This window comes from Pogoniulus pusillus, chromosome 9 (genome assembly GCF_015220805.1).
Source record: "Pogoniulus pusillus isolate bPogPus1 chromosome 9, bPogPus1.pri, whole genome shotgun sequence".
NCBI classification, from domain to species: Eukaryota; Metazoa; Chordata; class Aves; order Piciformes; family Lybiidae; genus Pogoniulus; species Pogoniulus pusillus.
Window position 1 is genome coordinate 10,646,160 of NC_087272.1, and position 18,717 is coordinate 10,664,876.

The 18,717-nt window shown below is 47.7% G+C and overlaps 1 protein-coding gene across 1 annotated transcript in view; it reads right to left on the reverse strand.

Moving 5' to 3' along the window:
- The window catches only part of SLC20A2 (solute carrier family 20 member 2), a 51,953-nt gene that overhangs the window by 23,255 nt on the left and 9,981 nt on the right, over positions 1 to 18,717 (reverse strand). The window contains exons 3-8 of the mRNA XM_064148503.1: positions 14,910 to 15,050; positions 12,239 to 12,324; positions 8,355 to 8,451; positions 5,212 to 5,328; positions 3,886 to 4,089; positions 895 to 1,483 (exon numbers count right to left, since the gene is read on the reverse strand). Of these exons, the coding sequence (XP_064004573.1) occupies positions 895 to 1,483; positions 3,886 to 4,089; positions 5,212 to 5,328; positions 8,355 to 8,451; positions 12,239 to 12,324; positions 14,910 to 15,050 (1,234 nt within the window). The remainder of the gene's footprint in view (positions 1 to 894; positions 1,484 to 3,885; positions 4,090 to 5,211; positions 5,329 to 8,354; positions 8,452 to 12,238; positions 12,325 to 14,909; positions 15,051 to 18,717) is intronic.

Consider the following 18,717-nt stretch of genomic DNA (forward strand, 5'->3'; position numbering starts at 1 on the left):
AAAGGAGTGCTAGGACATGTGCCATAGCCCATGTCCTCTCTTCAAACAGGGCATGCCTTGGGCTCCTTGGGGGTGGCTCCCTCTATTCTGGTAAGAGAACAGTGGCAGCTGGAGAAGCAGTTTGTGGCCTTCAGCAGGCCTTGGGTGTTAAGGCTTGTTAGATTTGGTGAGACACCACCTCACATGGTCCTAGACCTCTGGAAACCTCCAAGCAAAAGGTTCATCTAAGGGCTGCAGCAATCAAAACAAAGACATTCCTCATACACCTCTTTACACAGCATGCCAAGAGATGAAATTCATCTGATGACAAGAATAGCCAAAACCTCTCATCTGGTGGTGGTCTCCAATGCTGCAGTTAAAATAGGCTGTGAAACCTGTACTGCTGGGACTGTCCTCTGATTGGCATTCCAGAGGGGAGTCTCAATGCCTCGAAGCTTGCCAGAGCTACACTTGAATTAAACTAATTACTGCAGCATTATTTACCAGTGAATAAAAGAGATGTTACTGTTGAGAAGAAAACACAGCATCACAGTATCACCAAGGTTGGAAGAGACCTCACAGATCATCAAGTCCAACCCTTTACCACAGAGCTCAAGGCTAGACCATGGCACCAAGTATCAGAGTATCAGAGTATCAGAGTATCACCAAGGTTGGAAGAGACCTCACAGATCATCAAGTCCAACCCTTTACCACAGAGCCCAAGGCTAGACCATGGCACCAAGTGCCACGTCCAACCTTGCCTTGAACTAAAACAAACCATAGACTTAGCAGCTCAAGTGCTGGTAGGCACCAGGGACATCAGTGTCACGAGGTTTGCAAAAGGCAGCCCTGCTGATCCTCTGCCTGCAGAAACGAACACGCAAGCACTTACACCGCGAAACTGCTGGCTTTTACCTGACATCATTACCCCCATGGGCAAAGGATCCAAAGCAGGCTGTTAAGATCTGGAGGAAGTGGAACAGGAGGTGGACCTGCGACGTGTCTTTCTCTTCCTTATCCTCCCCCACAGGATCAGGTGGGGGTCTGTTCGGGTCGGCGAGTTCAGAGGCCAGCTTCATTTCCACCCCCCCTTCCTCCGCCTCGATCTCTGCCTCGGCCACCGCGTTGCAGTAGCTGGAGTAGCTGTCATAGCGAACCCTCTTCTTGGAGTAAGAAACAGTGTCTCCCACCAACTTCTCACTGTCCTCTGGAGTTGATGGGTCTGCTGCCTTAAAGGAGGAATGCACGGGCATGCCGCAGATAGCAGCCGTGTAACAGGTGTAGCTGTTGTTTCGCCGCAGCAGTTTGTAGTTGTTCTCCTGAGCGGGCCTCTCTTCGGTGGCCCTCTCCAGGTGTATTTTGTGGAGCAAGTCTTTGTACAAACCTGAGTCCTTGTGCACAGTGTGATAAACGTGGCCGTCGCTCCGGATCTGGCCGTCGAAGCTGAAGGTGCCGTTGGAGACAGGTGACTTCACCGAGGTGTGCGTCATCGAAAACGCCCTGCCTGGAAAGGTGGAGATTCGGAGGGGGTTTATGGCTCTGACCTGTAATACAGAAGCCCTCTCCCTCCCACTTCAGGGGACAGTAAAATGGCAGCAATCTGAGAATGCAAGACGAAGAATCATAGAATCACGCTGGTTGGAAAAGACCTTGACGATCACGGAGGCCAAACATTCATTATCTCACCCTGCCAAGTCTGCTGCTAAACCGTGTCCCTCAGCACCACATCTCTGCCTCTTTTAAACACCTCTGGAGACGAGGGGTCAGCCACCTCCCTAGGGAGCCTGTCCCAGTGTTTGAGTACCCTTTCAGTCAAGTTGCTTCTGATATCCAATCTAAACATCCCTTCTTTCAACTTGAGGCCATTTCTGCTCCTCCTATCACTTGTTACTAGGTAGGAGACACCAACACCCACCTCACTGCAACCTCCTTTTCTCCAGACTAAACGACCCCAGTTCCCTCAGCCACTCAAAGAGATCACTTCTTCAGGAAGAAGATCCGTTTGCAATACATGCAGCGAATGAGGCAGGATTCAATTCAAAGTAGTTCCCTCACCTTCTGTGCAAGAAGCTCTTTGTTCCAGGGTTGGAACTCCCTGTAACATGCCACATGCCCTGCAGCAAATCACTTGTGATCTGCTACTCAAAGGTGATACCTGGAGGTTAAATCTTGGGGACTTTTGAAGAAACAATTTCTACTAAATGCCTTTCTTGTGAACTAAGCTCTGCTTTTGCTAAGATTTTGTCTGTGTTGGACAGGCAGGAAATGTTTATTGTAATGTCATGCTGAAGATGAAGTCACCTTTCAGAAGTACCTGTGTTTAAGAGGTATTTCCATAACTTGAAGAAGAAAAAAGTTCATGTGCTGCACAAATATTTCCTCAGCCAATGTTTTTGTGATATATTTTTCCCTATGGACATGGGCAATCTCAAGCACAAATATAGGCTGAGTGAAGAGTGGCTCAAGAGCAATCTGGAGGAGAAGGACTTGGGGGTGTCAGTTGATGACAAACTCACCATGAGTCAGCAAATGTCACTGGCAGCCTAGAAGGCTGCATCAAAAGCAGTGAGCGCAGGGAGAGGATTCTGCCCCTCTGCTCTGCTGAGTGCTGCATTCAGTTTTGGTGCCCCAGCATAAGAAGGACGTTGAAGTGTTGGAGCAGGTCCAGAGGAGGCCATGATGATGATCAGAGGAATGCAGCAGCTCACCTATGGGGACAGGCTGAGAGAGCTGGGATTGTTCAGCCTGAAGAAGTAAAGCCTCCAGGGAGACCTAATAGTGGCCTTCCAGGCCACTGAAGGGGGCCTACAACAAAGCCAGGAAGGGCTCTTGAACAAGTGATAGGACAAGGGGCAACAGATCTGAGCTGAAAGAGGGCAGATTTAGACTGGATGTCAGTAACAATGGTGAGACACTAGAGCAGGTTGCCCATGGAGCTTGTGGATGCCCTTTCTCTGGAGGTGTTCAAAGCCAGGCTGGATCTTGAGCAACCTGGTCTAGTGGAAGGTGTCTCTGCCCACGACAGGAGGTTTGGAGCTAGATGATGACTAAGGCCCCTTCCAAGCCAAACCATTCTGTGATTCTCTGATTGCCAGTGTGTACATTTAACATTACAGGTGCCACCACTCAGGCAATGTTTCTGAAGGAACTTCTCCCTTTCATTTCCTGACTTCCCAGATTTCCACTTTTTAGTGTCCAGGATTGGATTTATCTATTTTTGGTCTGGAAGCACCCACTCAAAGGGCTTCACATCATGACTTATTTGGTTTTGTGAGAATCAGTTGAATAATTTGGACATTTATTAATGCAATTACAGGGCTGGGTAGATACCAGCAAAGCAATATCAATGTCAGCAAATCCTTAAATGTGGGGAGGTGCAATCCCACCACACGGCAGAACAAAAAGACCTTTCATGTACCCAAGCCTACTTCTTCTCAATATATGTCCAGAAAACAATGGGGGTGAGATTTTTCTAGTGGCCAGGCTCCAAAGGGTCATACGTTTGTCAACTGAAGCCCAAATCTTTTCATCTCCTGTGGCAGCATGCTAATCACCTTTATGCTGAGTTTAACCTTCAGGCATCAGCAATTTCTGCTCTCTGTATTTTTCCACTGCTTAAAATGGTGGAAACAACAGTAAAGATAAGAAAGTAACATGAAAAGGGAAGTGCTTTTCCTTTCCAGCTGTTTGTAAAACTGAAATACAGTCCCAAAAAACCTGTAATCAGTTTTAAGTCCTCTCTAGAAAACATCACATGCAAATGTGATGTTCAGCGAGCGCTGAAGAGGGATTAAGGCTGGAAATCCCAACTACTATTTCACCATTTACAATAGAGACCTACTTGCAGTTCAGAAACCCTGTCAGAACAGGGAGAAGAGAACCCTCTGTGTTGTCTTAGCTTCTTACCATACGGTACACGAGGATGGTTTCCATTTGCAACAGGATCTGATGCCCCAGCAGCTTCTGTTCCTGAGCCAGTCAGGGGAATTGTGCTCTCGTCAGAGGCTTTGGCACCAGGAAGCTCTTTAAAGACTGGTGTTTCTTCATCTTGAATTTTATCAAGACTCTCATCTGATATCCTTGAGAGTGCAGCATCTTTCTTTAATCGGCCTGGGGAAAGAGCAGCAGTGTAATTTTACACCCAGTCCATCTGCCTTACCGCTCACATTTCCACTGCTTGCACCGACAGCATAGATCAAGGTGGATACAATCACCCAGCACCGTTGCATGCAGATTCTTTTCTTTCTTTCACAGGATCACAGGATGCTGGGGGTTGGAAGGGACCCAAGGAGATCAACCAGTCCAACCCCCCTGCCAGAGCAGGATCACACAATCTAGCACAGATCACAGACAAAAGCATCCAGATAGGCCTTGACAGGGTCCAGAGAAGGAGACTCCACAACCTCCTTGGGATGCCTGTTCCAGTGCTCTGTGACCCTTACAGTAAAGAAGTTCCCCCTTGTATTGAGGCAGAACCTCTTTTGCTTCAACTTGCACCCATTGCTCCTTGTCCTATCACAGGGAGCAAGTGAGCAGAGCCTGTCCCCCCCTCTCCTGGCCAGCCCTCAGATGTTTATAAACATTTATTAAGTCCCCTCTCAGTCTTCTCTTCTCCCGACTAAAAAGCCCCAGCTCCCTCAGCCTCTCCTCATAAGCCTGCCCTCCAATCCCTTAATCATCAATCTTTCTAACACTTATCTTTACTAAATTCAACTGAGAAGCATCTAGGGCATCTTTGTTTTCTTCCTAAAATACTGGACCAAGCAGGTAGCTGCAGTGGAACCCTGAGATGCCCATTTATTAACGACACCTGAAACTTTTCTCTGGGCTTTATTTGTTGAGAGCAGCAAAGCAAATACACAAACCCCTGTAAAGGCTAAAAGCTGTGCTCTGCCCAACTTACAGCAAAGTTAAAGAAGTCACTTAAAAACCAGCAATTCTGCCAGATTCTTCCTCTTAATATGATATAAACTGGGTTATACTTTGGTGTTTAGTTTCTGCTTCTGCTAGACTCTAGAAGTGAGCGCTGCAACGGATTGCCTAATGAGGTTTTGAGTTTCTACCACTGCAGGTTTTTAAGAGCAGGTTACACAAATACATGAGGAATAGTTTAAGCACACCCTGCCTGTGGGTGGGCTCTGAACTAGGTGACCTCTCAAGGGCACTTCCAGCTCTGAGATGAAAACATCCATGTTTTTTGCATCGCTCGTCTTTCATCAAGCCACCACTTACTTTCAATTTTCCTCTTCATCCATGGGCACACAAAAATCCAGACTAAGATGGCAAATATTAAGGATACACCAACTGAGATTAGAGCAATGGCCCACATGGGCAGTACCAGTCCCAGCACTGTGAAGAGAAAGAAAGAAAACCCAAGCAAACTGTAAATTAGCACCACTCAGTGAGTCACTTTGAACACATAGATCAGTTAGGGCAGTATTTAAAGGTCTAGCTGACATGCAAACATTTGCAGGTGTAGCCTTCCAGTTCTCTGTCACCCCACTGTGAGCCTATTTCCAACGGAGTCAGGGGGTAAAACAGGGCTGCTAAACCAAGCTTGCAGTGATCCCATACATTAATGCATGTTAAACCACAGCGGCCACAGAGTATTTACCTGATCTTTGCTCTGGTCAACAAAGCCTGATGCTTAGCTTAATCTAAGCCATTATTTGATTATGATAAAAGCTTAATGTAGCACTTGAGAGCTGAGGTTTCAGTCCTGCAATGCACAATCATGTCAATAATTTGTGTTCCTGGAAGCAGCCCCTCGAGAGAGCTCCTTGAGTTTGTTCAATCGAATGATCAGATCCTTAATGAAGAAAGAGCTTGGACTCCTGATCTTTCCAATCTGTATTTGCACCCCTAGCTTGAAACCTAGGTGATTAATTCATCCTTGTGAGTAAATGTCACCAGGACAGAGGCCTGGGAGAGTAAATATGTCTTTCCTGAGGATCAAAACCAGAGTCTCACCTTTTTAGTCACACACTTAGAGGCTGCTAAGTGGAAACAGAAAGGATTCTTATTTCACTGATTTTACAGAGTGCCTGACCTACTTCTGTGGTACAGCCAGTGAGGAAATGTTGGTTGTACAGCTGATTTACTGCGAAACATCTCGGATACACAGCCAGTTAGACTTAAGAAAATGGAACAGTTGTGTTACCCTCAAACTGGGCACTTCTCAAGTTTTTTAGTAATCTCAGTATTGTTGTGCTGTGGATTCCACTGACTGCAGCCATCCAGCACTTCTAGTGTGTCAGGTTTGAGAGAAAGCAATCTCCTGTCCAAAAAAAGTCACTTTCTATGCCTGCTTTCTTCACTCAAGGGCACGTTCAGGAGCCTTTCCTCAATTGCCTGTTTGCTCATGGCTCTGGGGCACCAATCCAGTCCACAGACAACACTCAGTGACCAGAGCCTTCAACAAAGTAGTTAAGAGCACTGAACAGCTCTTTTCTGAACCCTTTTGCAGAAAGTGCAGGTTTAAGTGCACACACTAAATCAAGTTAAACAGAGAGAAATGCAAACATATAAACATAAAAATGTGTGAACAGAACTATATAAAGAGATAAAACCATAAGTGAGTGCAGATGTAAATAAAAGCAGTGTAGAAATGCACATAAAAATCTACAAAAATAGAAGGCAAGTCTTGACAATGACATGTATCATTTCCTTCCTGAGTTCACTTGCAGTGAGGACACAGAACCCAAGAAGAAAACGCATTCAATGGAGAACAGCCTCAGGGCTTCTGAGCATTGATGGGAAATAAGGACATTTAATTAATAGGCTCCCTGCCAGATCTGCCAGAGCAGTGACTCTGCTGATTTCAACAGAGCTATCAAGTCAGGCTGAGTGCAAACAGCCTACCTGGTCGTACCACCTGCTCTAAACCTTCCTTTTTGATGCACAGATCTCAATTAGTCAAAGCACACTCAGATTTACAAAGCCAAAGCTGGCAGCCCAGTATTGCCCCTTCCTCTGGACAAGGTTCTTTTTGGTAGCTGTGCCCTTCCTCACTAACCAAAGTGGTCAGGCAGGAGTCACAAAAAGAGATGCACAAATAGAAGCAGGTAGGGGGGAGGTGTATGGTTTACTCTTAGAATCATAGAATGCTTTAGGTTGGAAAAGACCTTTAGCAGGCATCTACTCCAACCCCTCTAGGACATTCCCAACTAGAGGTTTCTCAGAGCCCCATGCACCCTGACCTTGAATGTCTCCAGGGATGGGGCCTCCACCTCATCTCTGGGCAACCTGTTCCAGTGTTCCACCACCTTCAAAGTGAAGAACTTCTTCCTAATGCTGAACCTAAATCTACTCTTCTCTTGTTTAAAACCATTGCCTCTCATTCTGTCACTCTTGTAGAATCATAGAATCAACCAGGATGGAAGAGACCTCCAAGATCATCCACTCCAACCTAGCACCCAGCCCTAGCCAGTCAACTAGACCATGGCACTAAGTGCCTCAGCCAGGCTTTGCTTGAACACCTCCAGGGATGGTGACTCCACCACCTCCCTGGGCAGCCCATTCCAATGCCAATCACTCTCTCTCCCAACAACTTCCTCCTAACATCCAGCCTAGACTTCCCCTGGCACAACTTGAGACTGTGTCCCCTTGTTCTATTGCTGGTTGCCTGGCAGAAGAGACCAACCCCCACCTGGCTACAATGTCCCTTCAGGTAGTTGTAGACAGCAATAAGGTCACCCCTGAGCCTCCTCTTCTCCAGGCTAAACAACCTCAGCTCCCTCAGCCTCTCCTCATAGGGTTTGTGTTCCAGGCCCCTCACCAGCTTTGCTGCCCTTCTCTGGACACCTTCCAGCATCTCAACATCTCTCTTGAATTGAGAAGCCCAGAACTGGACACAGCACACTGTGGCCTGACCAGTGCTGAGTACAGGGGAAGAAGAACCTCCCTCGTCCTACTGGCCACACTGTTCCTGATGCAGGCCAGGATGCCATTGGCTCTCTTGGCCACCTGGGCACACTGCTGGCTCATCTTCAGCTACTATCTACCAGCATCCCCAGGTCCCTTTCTTCCTGGCTGCTCTCAGCCACTCTGTCCCCAGCCTGTAGTGCTGCTTGGGCTTGTTGTGGCCAAAGTGCAGAACCCTGCACTTGGCCTTGTTCAATCTCATCCCATTGGCCTCTGCCCACCCATGCAGCCTGTCCAGGTCCCTCTGCAGGGCTCTCCTACCTTCCAACAGATCAGCACCTGCTCCTAGCTTGGTGTCACCTGCAAACTTACTGATGCTGGACTCAATCCCCTGAGTATTGTAAAGCCCACTCCCTCTCCAGCTTTCTTGTATCCCCCCTCCTCAGGTGCTGGCAGGCCCTCCTTAACTCCAAAGCTGGGAGACAGGGCGCGGTGTCGGCGCCGGCACTCACCTGGTGCCCCGGTGTACATGATGGAAAAGACGTTAATAGCGATGGTAGCAGCATAGAACACGGGCAGTGCGCGGAGGCCGTTGGGCACAGGGTCTTCCTGCGTGGAAATCGAGGCGGGAGAAAAGGAAATGTTAGCTGGCTATCTTCCACAGGGTTGTCATCAGTGTGAGCTGCCACGAGGAATATGTGCTCCCGAGGTGGCGCGTTTGGGTGGATGGTTAGGAAAGAATGGTGACCTGTCTGGTTGCACCCAAACCCACAACACAGGTCCTGGCAAGCACCAAGCGTTGCGGGGAAGCTTGACGCTGTTAACAGAAACCAAGGAGGCAGGTTGTACTTTCAGGTCAGCTGCAGACCTCCTGGGGAGATAGGTGACCAGGTTTCCTTCTGTGAGTGTTCCCTTACTCGTCTCAAAGATGAGTAGTGTCTCTTTCACTTGCCAAGCAGGACAAAGCTTTCATATCCCAGTACAGGCTGGGAGGTGATCTGCTGGAAAGCAGTCCTGTGGAGAGGGACCTGGTGGGCAACAAGTTACCCATGGCACAGCAATGTGCCCTTGTGGTCAAGAAGGCCAATGGGGTCCTGGGGTGTATTAGGAAGAGTGTGTCCAGCAGATCAAGGGAGGTTCTCCTCCCACTCTACTCTGCCCTGGTGAGACCTCATCTTGAATACTGTGTTCAGTTTTGGGCTGCCCAGTTGAAGAGGGACTGGGATCTGCTGGAGAGGGCCCAGCAGAGGGCTAGGAAGATGATTAGGGGACAGGAGGGCATGGCTTGTGAGGAGAGGCTGAGGGAGCCGGGGCTTTTTGGTCTGGAGAAGAGAAGACTTAGCAGGGATTTGATAAATGTTTATAAGTATCTGAGGGCTGATCAGGAGAGGGGGGAACAGGCTCTGCTCACTTGCTCTCTGTGATAGAACAAGGAGCAATGGGTGTAAGTTGCAGCAAAAGAGGTTCCACCTCCACACAAGGGAGAACTTCTTTACTGTAAGAGTCCCAGAGCACTGGCACAGGCTCCCCAAGGAGGTTGTGGGGTCTCCTTCTCTGGAGGCTGTCAAGGCCTGTCTGGATGTGTTCCTCTGTGATCTGTGTTAGATAGTATTGTCCTGCTCCATAAGGGGGGTTGGACTCAATGATCTCCTTGGGTCCCCTCCAACCCCTAACATCCTGTGACCCTGTGATATTTCTGGGGAGCAGGCTACAGCAGCCAGCACGACATGTCCATAACACGACCTCCTTCCTAACCTCTCCATTTCAACTGAGACATGCAGGCACTTCTCCCCAGCTAACAGAGAGCTCTGAAATATGGAGTGCCCGGCCACACGAAGCAGGTGAGACACATAAAGTGAGCCTGCTGCTGTGTCTGCTGCCCAGCGCAGCCTCCTGCCCTCTGCGCTCCCAAGGAAAGGCTCAGCTGACGGCGCAGCGGAAATGCGCCGCACGAGCCGTGCAAAAGGCCTTTGTGAGGAGACTGCTTTGGCCTTTTGAGGGGCTCCACGTGTTTGCAAAGAGCTTGGCAAAGTTAAGGGCTGGCTAATGTGGTTTTGTTTCTTGCTGCCATGAGCTGCAAAAAGCGAGCCAAGGGCAGGCTGCAGCCACCCTGCGCCGTGCCCTGGTCCCAAAGCGCCAGGCGGCACAGGCTGTATCTGCAGGGCCAGCTGCTATTCAGACACCCCCCAAAACGAGGTCGTGAACCCCTACACCAGGCCATGGACTTGCAAGCTAAAAAGCTGGGCTTTTCTCATGCACGCACACAATGCAAGCCACTATCTGCTTGTGCCAGGAGCCCTACAGATCTTACTACGCTGTGAATGGCACAGGCAGCAGCCAGAAGACACTTTCCTCAGCTTGACCATTTTCTGCCTCTTGAATGATTAAATATCTGGCTTTTAAACTAGAGCTCATGTGATTTCGATGACTAATTTCTAAAGCTGTTTGGTCTTGAGCACAACAGAGGAACTCTTCCTCATCATTTATGCAATCTGAGTCACTTTAAATTCAAAGCCGCTCAAATTTATCCTCTGATTGTATCGCTGGCATTTATTTACACCAGAAATAAAGACTGATGAAGCTGAGGCTACAGGTGGTGCTATTTATAGCGAAAGAATTGACTCCTCATCTATTTAAGTTGCCTGTGCAACTGCAAATACAGTGTCCCTTATTTTAAGTCGTTGTCATGCGCTGCACTCCCCCGATCCAGCAAGCTGGATGGTGTGAGCAAAACGGAAAGAGCAGACAAAAGCATTCTGGTTCCCGGGTGGAGCAGGCAAATCATCTTCCACACTGGGCACAGGTGTATAGGGTTAACACTCCAGGAGGAATAACCCTGAACCAGACCCTAGGTGAACTCAACCCCTCCCCAGGGGTGGGTCTGAACACCACCGGGTGATGGTTAGCCCACTCCCCCTGCCTGTCCCATAAAAGCAGGAGGACTTCCTGTTCATCTCTCCCTGCCTCATTCTCTGCATCACTCTGCTCCCTGCATACAATCAGTTCCTGGGTTCTCTTTGTTTCACCACATGGCCATCACCCACGAGGTGGACAAAGCCATCACGATCAGGTTGTATTTATACATTTTGTATTTGCTATTTTCCCTTCCCTAACCTTTTGTAACTTCCCTACCTCAGGCACCTTTTTTAAGTTATTGTTAAACATTTCTTTTTTAGCTTCCAAATCGAGTGAGGTTTCTTTTATTTGGGTGTGCTCACCTTTTCTCTCTCTACATCTAATCTTTGGGGAAAGAAGGGGAAGAGGGAAGGGCACTGTATAAAACTGTTATTGGCTCTATCAAACTTACCTGAGTCTCTGGGAATTTAAATTAGAACCGAGACAAGCTGTCACCTTCGGCCAAAGTCACTAAAACTCATCAATTCAGGTGTCTAGAGAATCTAGGAAAAACACAGGTGCCCATTTTCTAAAGTCTAAGGTTCAGAAAAGCAGAGCTTACCATTTCACAACTGTGACACAGCAATTAGAGTAGCCCCAAGGGAGAGCTCTCCTGCTTAAATAACAGTCATAAGTCAATGAGTTTGTGTTAATACAGAAGCAACCTCAATGCACCACCCTTTAATCGAAGGGAATATGCAATAGTGTCTGGGTTCTAATTTAAATTTCCAGAGACTCCAATAAATTTGATAGAACCAATAACAATTTTTATAGAGTGCCCTTTCCTCTTCCCCCTTCTTTCCCAAAAGAAAGGGATTAGATGTAGAGAGAGGAAAAGGTAAGCACACCCAAATAAATGAATCTCACTTGATTTGGAAGTTCAAAAGAGAAGTTTAACAGTAACTTGAAAAGGTCTCTGAGGTAGGGAAGTTACAAAAGGTATAGGGAAGGGAAAACCAATACAAAATGTGTATACACAACCTGATTTTGATGGTGATGGCTTTGTCTGTCTCGTGGGTGATGGCCTTGTGGTGAAACAAAGAGAACCAGGAACAGGATGGTGATGCTGGCAAGCAGGGAGCGCAGGGAGAGAGAGAACAGAAAGTCCCCCTGCTTTTATAGATCTGTAGACAGGAAGGGGGAGTGGGCTAACCATCACCTGGTGGTGTTCAGACCCACCCCTGGGGAGGGGTCAAGACCACCTGGGTTCAAGGTTACTCCCCCTGGAGGGTTAACCCTATACAAATAGTAATTATCTTGTAGCGCTTCCTAAGCCTTGTCAAATTACTCTGAGAGGTGCTAAGAGCAGTTGCAATGGCTGCTAAAGGAAAAACACAAAAAGGAAAACCACAAAAAAAAAACAAAACCTAAACCCCAAACCAAAAAAAAAAAGCCTCAGCTAGTCTCCAAAAAAGCAACTCTGGAAATGCAAGCACCCAAATGAGAGGCCAGAGCACAGCCTTCGTCCCAAGCGCTCATTGTAACAGGGAGAGTTGTTTACCTTGTTTAAAATGAAGAATCTAATCAGCACAAAGAGGACTCCAGACATGAAGCCAGATAACAGTGGGGAAATAAACCAAGAGGCAACTGTGGGGAAAGAAAGGCAGAATGAAACATGAAATGAGCAGTCTGCTTCCATAACAGTTAAGTAAGTGGTTAATGAGCAATGCATTTCAAACAACTGGAGTGAATGCTCCATATGCAATGTGCCCTTGTGGCCAGGAAGGCCAGTGGTATTCTGGGGTGCATTAGAACAGTGGGGCCAGCAGATCAAGGGAGGTTCTCCTCCCTCTCTGCCCTGGAGTATTGTGTCCAGTTCAGGGCTCCTCAGTTCAAGAGAGACAGGGAAATATTACTGAGTGTCCACTGGAGACTGTGAGGATGATAAAGGGACTGCAACATCTGTCTTCTAGGGAAAAGCTGAGAGACCTGGGGCTGTTTGGCCTAGAGAAGAGAAGACTGAGAGGGCATCTGATCAATGTTTATAAATGTCTGAATACTGGGTGTCAAGCAGATGATAGTCTCTTTTCAGTGGTGCCCTGTGACAGAACAAGGAACTGGAACAGAAGAATGTTTCATTTCATCTCATCTCATGTCATGAGAAAAAAAAAACGCTTTACTGTGAGGTTGCTGGAGCCCTGAAGCAGGCTGCCCTGAGAGGTTGTGGAGTCTCCTTCTCTAGAGACTTTCAAGACTCATCATAGAATCAACCAGACTGGAAAAGACCTCCAAGAGCATCCAGTCCAACCTAGCACCCAGCCTTAGCCAGTCAACTAGACCATGGCACTAAGTGCCTCAGCCAGGCTTTACTTGAACACCTCCAGGGACGGTGCCTCCACCACCTCCCTGGGCAGCCCATTCCAGTGCCAATCACTCTCTCTGCCAACAACTTCCTCCTAACATCCAGCCTATACCTCCCCCAGCACAACCTGAGACTGTGTCCCCTTGTTCTGTTGCTGGTTGTCTGGCAGAAGAGACCAACCCCCACCTGGCTACAGCCTCCCTTCAGGTAGTTGTAGACAGCAATGAGGTCCCCCCTGAGCCTCCTCTTCTCCAGGCTAAACAACTCCAGCTCCCTCTCCTCATAGGGTTTGTGTTCCAGGCCCCTCACCAGCTTTGCTGCCCTTCTCTGGACACACTCCAGCACCTCAACATCCCTCTTGAATTGAGGGGCCCAGAACTGGACACAGGACTCAAGGTGTGGCCTGAGCAGTGCTGAGTACAGGGGAAGAATAACCTCCCTTGTCCTGGCCACACTGTTCCTGATGCAGGCCAGGATGCCATTGGCTCTCTTGGCCACCTGGGCACACTGCTGGCTCATCTTCAGCTACTATCTACCAGTATCCCCCAGGTTCCTTTCTTCCTGGCTGCTCTCAGCCACTCTGTCCCCAGCCTGTAGTGTAAGCACAATCAGAAACACCACTCAAAACATTTCCCTGCAAGTTTAAGAATCAGTTTCATCAGGAAAGTTGCTTGTAGTTGAAAGCAAAGTGGACCAAGAAAGTCCTGTAATCTCCTAACTGTTGTGATCAGGAAACATGTCAAGTGGAAAGCAGCTGCATCTAGCAGGATGGTGTGCTGCTGGCAGGGTGAAAGTCCCAATTTCCAAAATGATACAGAAGCATCAAGTGCAAGGAATAAAGTGAGCACATTTTTTGCAGGCCAGATTTGCAAGTGTCCAGGGCTGACTTAGCTAAAGTAGGTGGCAAACCTCCTACTGCTTTCAATAAAAGCGGATTAGGGCAGCGCTCTGGAGAGCTCACCCAGAGTGATTTATGGTTTGCAGCATGGTTAACACACTGACTGATTCTGCTGTCACTGCAAACTGTCTTCTACTTAAGAAACTTTCCACTCTGCTCCAGGTCTGCTGAAACTCTAGATTCTTTCCCTGCCTTCAGTGTAAAATCCTTTTACTACAGGGTTTGGGCTGTGACTTGGGTTACAAGGCTTCCAAAACAGTATTGAAAACTCCTCCACATGCCTGCTTGGCTGTGCTGATCTTGGCAGTGGGAGGCTGAGAGTTAAACATGTGCTGCATGCCCAGCTTTTGCCTCCTTGAAGCTGGTGGGTGGAGAAATGGGACCGTGGGTATTCACATGACGGCTAGCATTGTTGAGAGCAAGAACGAGGTGGTATGAGCCACCACAGAAAGAATTAGAAGAGGAGGAATGTCACCTTGAAGCAGATCTCTGAGGGACAATGTGTCCTTGACTTACTGAGGAAGCTCCATCTCAACATGAGGAGGAACTTTGGGGCTGGTGGAGCACTAGAACAGGCTGCCCAGAGAGCAGGTGGAGTCCCCATCTCTGGAGTCATTCAAAATCCTGCTGGATGCCATCCTGTGCAACCTGTTCTGGCTGAACCTGCTTTGGTAGGGTGGTAGGATTAGATGACCTCTAGAGGAGATGGTCTCTAGAGACCACTTCCAACCCTTGCCATCCTGTGATTCTGCTGGGGAAGCACACCTTGCAACTTACCCTTTCATCCACTGCAAACACACTGCAGCCCTTTAATGAAGAGGGCATCAGTGCACCCTCCGAATGACAGGATTGGAGTGAAGAATGAGGTAGGGAGGGAGAGCTACCAGCCCAAAGCAGAATCCCAAGGAGGTATTTTGCAGTCAGAGCACACTGCTTCAGGTACCCTCACGTGTGAAAGGAGCTAGCACTTACCAATCTTGACCAGCTGCATCCACTGGACTCCCTGTGTGCCAATTGCCACCAGAGAGAATCCAATCGTAGCACCTACGATGCAATGGGTCCCTGATATGGGGAGTTTCAAGAACGATGCAATCAGCTGCCAAACAGCAGAACCTAGGGAAAAACAAGACCCCAACATACAGTGTAGAAACAACAACAGCAACAATCATGTCATGCAGAAAATTCTTCACCACGTACCCACGTTCTTTTTATGAGCGCTGCCTACACTCTGCATGCACAAGAGAGAGCTTCTGAAGAGAGTTTTGTGTCTGCTCTAGCTCTAAAAGCAGAGACCAAGATGGTTTAATAGCAGCTTTGAATGCAGCATCTCACTTAATAACTTTTGATTACTAACAGCTCTTTACACTGCTTTCTGCTTTCGTCTTTTGAAGGCTTTCAGTATTCACAGCCTGAGTAAAATACACAGACTGCTCCCAGTCTACACCAAGCTTACAAAACTTTGTTTCTTGGACTTGGAAGCCTGCAAGTGACCAGTGTGAACTATCCATGAACTGCTAATGAATTCTCCATGCTCCTAAATTCAGAGAAGGGCTGAAACTGTGGGGCACAGAGCTTCTCAGTGACACATGGCCCCACAGAGTTCTCTGTAGGAAAAATGGAATGTGGAGGGAATAAGGACTCTCCCACTGCCTTCATTTGCAGCTCACTGTGGCACTGGAGAAACTTAGAACAGCAGAAATCTTAGTCATGTGGTGGCCAAAGACATCCTTGGCATAAGGAAGTAAGATTCCCATGCTAACTAAGGGTTGGTGGATAATTGTCTATCAAGTAAATGCAATGTCTGATGTCCCAACAGACACCCCAGGAAGGATGTTTGCCAAGACTGAAGAAAACTACCCCAAGCACTGGAGCAGATGTCTTCTACTTATTTTCAGTCCCATTTTCCAGCAGTTGGATCAGACCACAGTTGGTCATCAAGTCCTCCAGCATGCAGCTCCATGCTCCAACTCATTTTCACACTGCAAGGATCCAGGTTCCCTGCTTCTTTTGCAGTGGTGCTAACCTCAGGATACTGAAATAACTTTGACAGTGTGTGCTAGTTTGAAGCTAGCTAGAATGTTTTGGTGAGAAGGATTAGATCACAGGCTGTGAAAGGGAAACAAAGGTGATGTCTATTTCACTCATAGGCTTGCTGAGATGTATAAGAACAAGAGTACAAACAGGGATAAGGCATTCGGGCACAGCCTGGGCTTTGAGCTGCATTTCTCTCTAACCTCAACTTCCATCTCCCTAATTAATCCACTTTGCCTCCTAACCCCCCTGGTCTACCTCCATTCTTCCCTGGGGCACAAGGCAATGTCTGGGGTAAGGTAGAGGGGTGGGAGAAGTTGGAAGGGTGGTTGGGAGCCCCTCCTGGGGACTCAGGTTTCTGGGAGGGCTGTTGTGTTTCTGTGTTACCTTTTACCTTGTCTATTTCTGTCTATAACTGTACCTACAGTAAATCTCTGCTTGTATATTGAGCTAAGCTGTAAACATAAAGCTTCATTCAATTTCCAGAGCCAGCTGAGTCTAGTCTGGGTGATTTCCAAAGTGTGGGGGGGTGGGGAACACCCAAACCACCACAGAGTGACACAAGCTTTCTGCAGATTTCACCTAATAATGGAGAATTTTCAGAAAGATTTCTTCTTTATGGCCTTAAGATCAAATCTTCAAGTGTTAAGAAGCCCCAGTGGCAGCAATTAAACTGCAGTGACAGCTCTGGTACTTTCTGTCTGGCGCTACCTCTCTCCACAGATCTGCAGCAGACACAGATGACAAAGCAAGGTCACTGACCACATGCTGTAAGGCTGAATCTCAGCCTCCATGTTCAGTCAGAACAGGAGAAGATGTCTTGGAAGTCCTGAGACAGAGCCATCTGGAAATGGTGATCTGCTGGCATCATATGCAGCTACGTCTGGAAGTCAACCAGTTTGTAAACCTGATCTCTGCTGGGGTACTATCCCAAAACAACTGGTACTCCCATGGCTATTGGAAATTCTAGATCAAACAAGGACCACCTGCTCTTTCATTCTCTGGCTTCTCTTGCCCTCTACTAAAATAAACACCAATTCACTTTGAAACCTTTGACCTGAGCTTAAGAGACCAGCAAGTGGAAGTGAGGTGAAAGAGAAGACAGATGGCAACATCTGTAAAGAGACAAATAAATAAGTGAGCCATGGATGTGTTGTTACAAACCAGGCAAGTCTAAAACAGAGGGGAAATGCAACTGAGCTACAGCTGCACTGCAAATGTGTTGTGAGGGGGGAAGTAGAGGGAGTGTGGCACTATTTCTCCTTTAACCAATTTCACCTTGAAAACAAACAGGAGAGCAAGTGGGCAAGTGGGAGAGGTCTGATGGATGGTCTAAGAAGGATGCTGTGTGGCTAAAGAAGTTTAAGGATCACATTAAGGAATAGAAGAAAAACCAAATCAAGCCAAAGCAGGACTTCCCTCTGAGGCTTGCAATGCTTTAATTGCCTACACCAAAGCTTTAACTTCTCTTTAACACAAAATGCATGCTCCCAGTTCTGATCTTTGCAAGACTAGCCTAGGAAGCAGGAGGCTCACTAGACCTGTCAGAGTCCCAGATTCAGACCTGTTGCTGTCTCCCAAAGAAAGGGGGTTGGCTGCAGGCTGCCTCAACCAAGAGACACCAGCACCACCTCTCAGCTCAGGGTGTGTTTCACGTTGCCCTGCTGCTGAAAGCACTGCATCCATTTCCTTGAGGTTCTGGTGCTGTGTGCCAGACACAAGCTCTTGTCAAGCACCATGCTACCTGCCAGACCTCGCACTTTGCTTTGCCAGTTTCGGCTGGGATGTCCTCTTTGTTGATGGCACCTGCTCAGCTGCACCACCTGCTGACTCCAGCTCCCAGCAGGACCACCAGAACACCACTTGGGCAGCTCTTGACAATAGCCTGACAACTGGTTAATCCTAGAGAACTACTACAATTTACTCCCAAGAGTAACAAGTCCCTAACTTCCCAATTGCCTAGCAAACATTTTAATAGGCAAAATGTTACATCTAAAATCTCTAATCCTGCTGCTCTCTGCTTCCTTTTCCCTTAGGAAAGAAGGTTGCCCTGAAGATCACCATCTGCTCTTTGCTGCAAGCATCAAAGGATCTTCCACCAACATCTGGAAAGAGGATACAGTGACTTTTGGTCTCTCCCAGGCTGTTGAGTCATTTAAGCCTCATCGAAATTCAGAAGCTAAATCCATTTGCAAAAACATGATCATGAGACATGGGGAGGAGGGGGAAATGCTGAGCAACAACAGAAAGAGGAAAAGAAAACATCCAGGAGGGCTCAGGGAAAACACATTAAAAACACCACCATACATGCAGAGAAAAACACAGAGATGGATTTGAGAGAGAAAAAAAAAACGAAATCTGCAGTTTGTGATTAATTCTAAGATTTAAAATGTGGAATTTCTCCTTAATGCCCTTACTGGAGGAAGGGAATGCAAGTGGCCATGAAGTTCACACAGGCTTATGTAAATAGGCATGCAAATAAGCTGTTTTCTTTGAGCTTCTGGCCAGTTGCCTCTGCAGGAGGCATCTGAGATTTAAAACTTTGCCCAGCCAGGATAAGGATGCCCAAAATAAATACAGAAAAGGACCCTTTCTCCAAAAGGGACCATGAGTATCAAGAATGTGAAGGTCAGAAGGTGCAGGCTGGTTACATTTCAGACTGCTCCCAGGCACACACCCATGGGAAATGATGGAGCTGTCTCAAAAGGCTACACATTGCAGTGGAGTGGTACTAGGAATCCACCCTACA